Source organism: Leptopilina heterotoma, unplaced genomic scaffold, assembly GCF_015476425.1.
Source record: "Leptopilina heterotoma isolate Lh14 unplaced genomic scaffold, ASM1547642v1 Lhet_472, whole genome shotgun sequence".
Classification (NCBI taxonomy): domain Eukaryota; kingdom Metazoa; phylum Arthropoda; class Insecta; order Hymenoptera; family Figitidae; genus Leptopilina; species Leptopilina heterotoma.
The window spans coordinates 918,356-921,590 of record NW_025111099.1 but is presented as its reverse complement, the minus strand read 5'-3'; the positions used below and the strand labels follow the sequence as shown (position 1 = coordinate 921,590).

The following is a 3,235-nucleotide window of genomic DNA, read 5'->3' as shown; positions in this document are numbered from 1 at the left end:
TATTAACAAATAATAACCTCATCAAAATTTGTAAAATTTAATTAGTTCTTGGACTTTAGAAAATACCCGGTTCAATGTAGCCTACCCTCCCCTACACAATTTTCACTAAACTTTGCATTTAAATATTTCGAAGTTTGCTAGTAAATCTTTAGTAAATTTTCAGGAAAGTTTCGGTGCTATGTAGGTAGTTAAACGTAACTAATTTAATCAATCAGAAACAAAATTGTATTGAAACATCAGTTATTTTTAACTAATTGTCAGAAAAAAATATTACTTTTTGAATTAGTGACTGACTTTTTGCTTCTAAATCAGGTATTTTTAACTGATTCAATAATTTAGAGTGTAAGATATAATATATATTGTCCAATGTATAAAATTTACAGTGAAATTTACGTTTGTGACGTGACGTAGGGGGAGGGGGGGTTCAAGATTTGTGATGAAGTGTGACATAGGGGGAGGGAGGGGTTAAAAATGGTCAAAAATTGCGTGACGTATTATGTGTACGGCCCCATAGGCGCAATCACAAACGGTCTCTGGTAACAACTAGTGACAATTCCCCATACATCACACTCCTCCACACATAATTCAAAAACAATATCACAAATTGAGAACATCTCTCGGCTTTCTTATTCTCGTAGATCGCCTCAAAGTAAAACAAACATCAGATTTATCATTGATTATTTTTTTATTTAAATCATGATTTTTACCATCTTCTAAATTTTCAATATTTACATTTTCACTAGGCGAATCCTTTTTCCGAAAATACTTTATTATCAATTGAACTTTTATTCAACACTCCAGCATTCATATCAACAACTCTCTCCCCACCGACAGATTCTGTCTCTCTCCCTTTTCGATCAAGCGAAAGATTGCATGGTCGGAGCTGGTCGACATGACGTTTCCAAAGTTTATTGTTTTCTGTTCTTACTTGATAAGTAACCAGTCCTAATTGTTTCTCAATTTCCGATTTTTGCCAATTTTCCGCCATATAATCTCTCGCCATCACAACTTCGTTATTTTTAAACTGAATTGCTCTATTACCGTGAAAAAATTTCTTTTGTGATTCTTGACTACGAATAACTGTTTCTTTAACCTCAATTTTTAACAAATCAAATCTATTTCTAAATTTACGATTACATTGAAGTTCGGCTGGACTAACTCCCGTTGAACAATGTGGAGTTGAACGCCAATAAAAAAGATATTTAACTAATGCATCTTGACTATCCGTTTCTAATCTGAGCAATTCAAATTTACTTTTAAAAGTTCTTACAGCATTCTCAGCAGCTCCATTAGAAGCTGGATGATACGGCGGAGTTTTAATATGACGAATACCATTTTTTAAAACAAAATCTCGAAAAGCAAATGAAGTGAACGTTGGACCATTATCAGTTACTAGTTTGAACGGTAAACCCCACGTACAAAAATATTCTTTAAAAGCTCTAATTGTATTTTCAGCTGTTATATTTTTCATTAACTTTACGTCAACCCATTTCGAATAAGCGTCAACAATAATTAAAAACATTTCGCCCGAAACTGGACCCAAAAAATCAGCGTGAATTCTGTGATTTGGTCCATTAGGCCAATCCCAAGAATGCAAATTTGCTTTAGGTGGGTTATCTGCATTTTTTAAGCACGATTCGCACGATTTACCAATTAACTCGATATCTTTATCAATATTCGGCCCCCAAATATAAGATCTCGCTAATGTTTTCATTTTAACTACCCCCATGTGAGCACTATGCAATTCTGCAAGTAACTCTTTTCTCAACGTACTCGGAATTGCAATTCTATGACCCCACATTACACAACCATTTTCAATAGTTAATTCTCGATTTTTGCTCGCATATTTTTTTAAATCATCCGAAACTTTGCTTGGCCATCCCTCCAGAATAAAACGTTTAACTGTCTTTAATTCACAGTCATTATCGATTTTATTACGTAAAACATCAGTTGAGATAACTTCAATATCATTGGTTACAAAATTTAAATATGAATATTCATTAGTTTCGCAATCAATTTCTTTTTTATCGTTTTTAACTGGAAAACGGGAAAAGCAATTGGCATTATTATTCTTCCCTTCAATATATTTAATTTTATAATTATATCCCGACAAAAATACTGCCCAACGCTGAACGCGCGATGCCGCCATTTGTGGAATTCCTTTTTTATCACCAAAAATATAAATTAAAGGTTTATGATTAGTCTCAAGAATGAATAATCTACCATAAACAAATTGATGAAAGGTTTTAACCCCGAACACCAAAGATAATGCTTCGCGATCTATCTGAGAATATCCGGGCTCAGCCTTGTTTAACCCGGCGAGTATGAGGCGGGAAACTGTTACACCGACTATGTGGTGGGCATGACATGCCCAAAATGTAAAATTGCTTATAAATGTTACATATAGCTATATTAAGTTAATTTCTGGTATTATATTATAAAAAGGCATGTAATAAAATATATTTCCTTAATTATTTATTTATTTATCCTTATATGAAATCAGTAGATATGCAAATTAGGTAAAGAGAGACATTCTAATGTTATTTACTTTCGAAAGAGGAAGAAAGCAATAGCGTTAGATTTTCTGCGTTATAAACAGAGACCGATAATGGTATTTAGTATCTAGAAAGAAGGAGACAGTAAGATATTTGAAATATATATATATATATATATATATATATATATAATTTAAAGAGAAACGAAAGGTCTGCTCGAGTACCTGGTCTATTGTTTGAAGGGTTTCTTTCAACCAGTAGGCAGTCTATTGAGTGACCAGTGAGCAGAGATAGAGAGAGGAGAGAGAGAGAGAGAGAGAGAAACTATGAATTAGTAGTAAGCATGAGTGCGAGTGAGATTCAAGCAAATTATATACAGGAGCGTTACTGGTAGTCTATTTTAGACTACCAGTTTTTTATTTTTTAGCATTGGTAGTCTATTTTATACTTGAAGTAAGTATATATATACACTGTAAAAAATTAAGGGAGTTAACGGACTCGGGAGTTGGGAGTGAAATTTTTCGAGTTAAAAATCAACTCCAAAAGAAAGTTAATTTCTAACTCCCTTCATTCAAAACCCGCGCGAGTTATTTTTTCCTTGGGGAGTTAGCATTTGGGTGTAAAGTTTTAACTCTCTTTATTTAACTCCCCTGGCATTAACTCCCCAATGGGTGCGACTTTTATAGAATCCCCTGGGGAGTTAAAATTTAACTCCCTTTTTTTACAGTGTAGTTACAGTT

At 33.4% G+C, this 3,235-nt stretch overlaps 1 protein-coding gene across 1 annotated transcript; it reads right to left on the bottom strand.

The window, feature by feature from the left end:
• Positions 1-739: 739 nt before the first annotated feature.
• LOC122507564 (uncharacterized protein K02A2.6-like) lies at positions 740-2,149 on the bottom strand. The gene has a single exon (XM_043620349.1). The coding sequence runs from the start codon at positions 2,147-2,149 to the stop codon at positions 740-742; it is 1,410 nt and encodes a 469-aa protein (XP_043476284.1).
• Between the last annotated feature and the right edge of the window lie 1,086 nt (positions 2,150-3,235).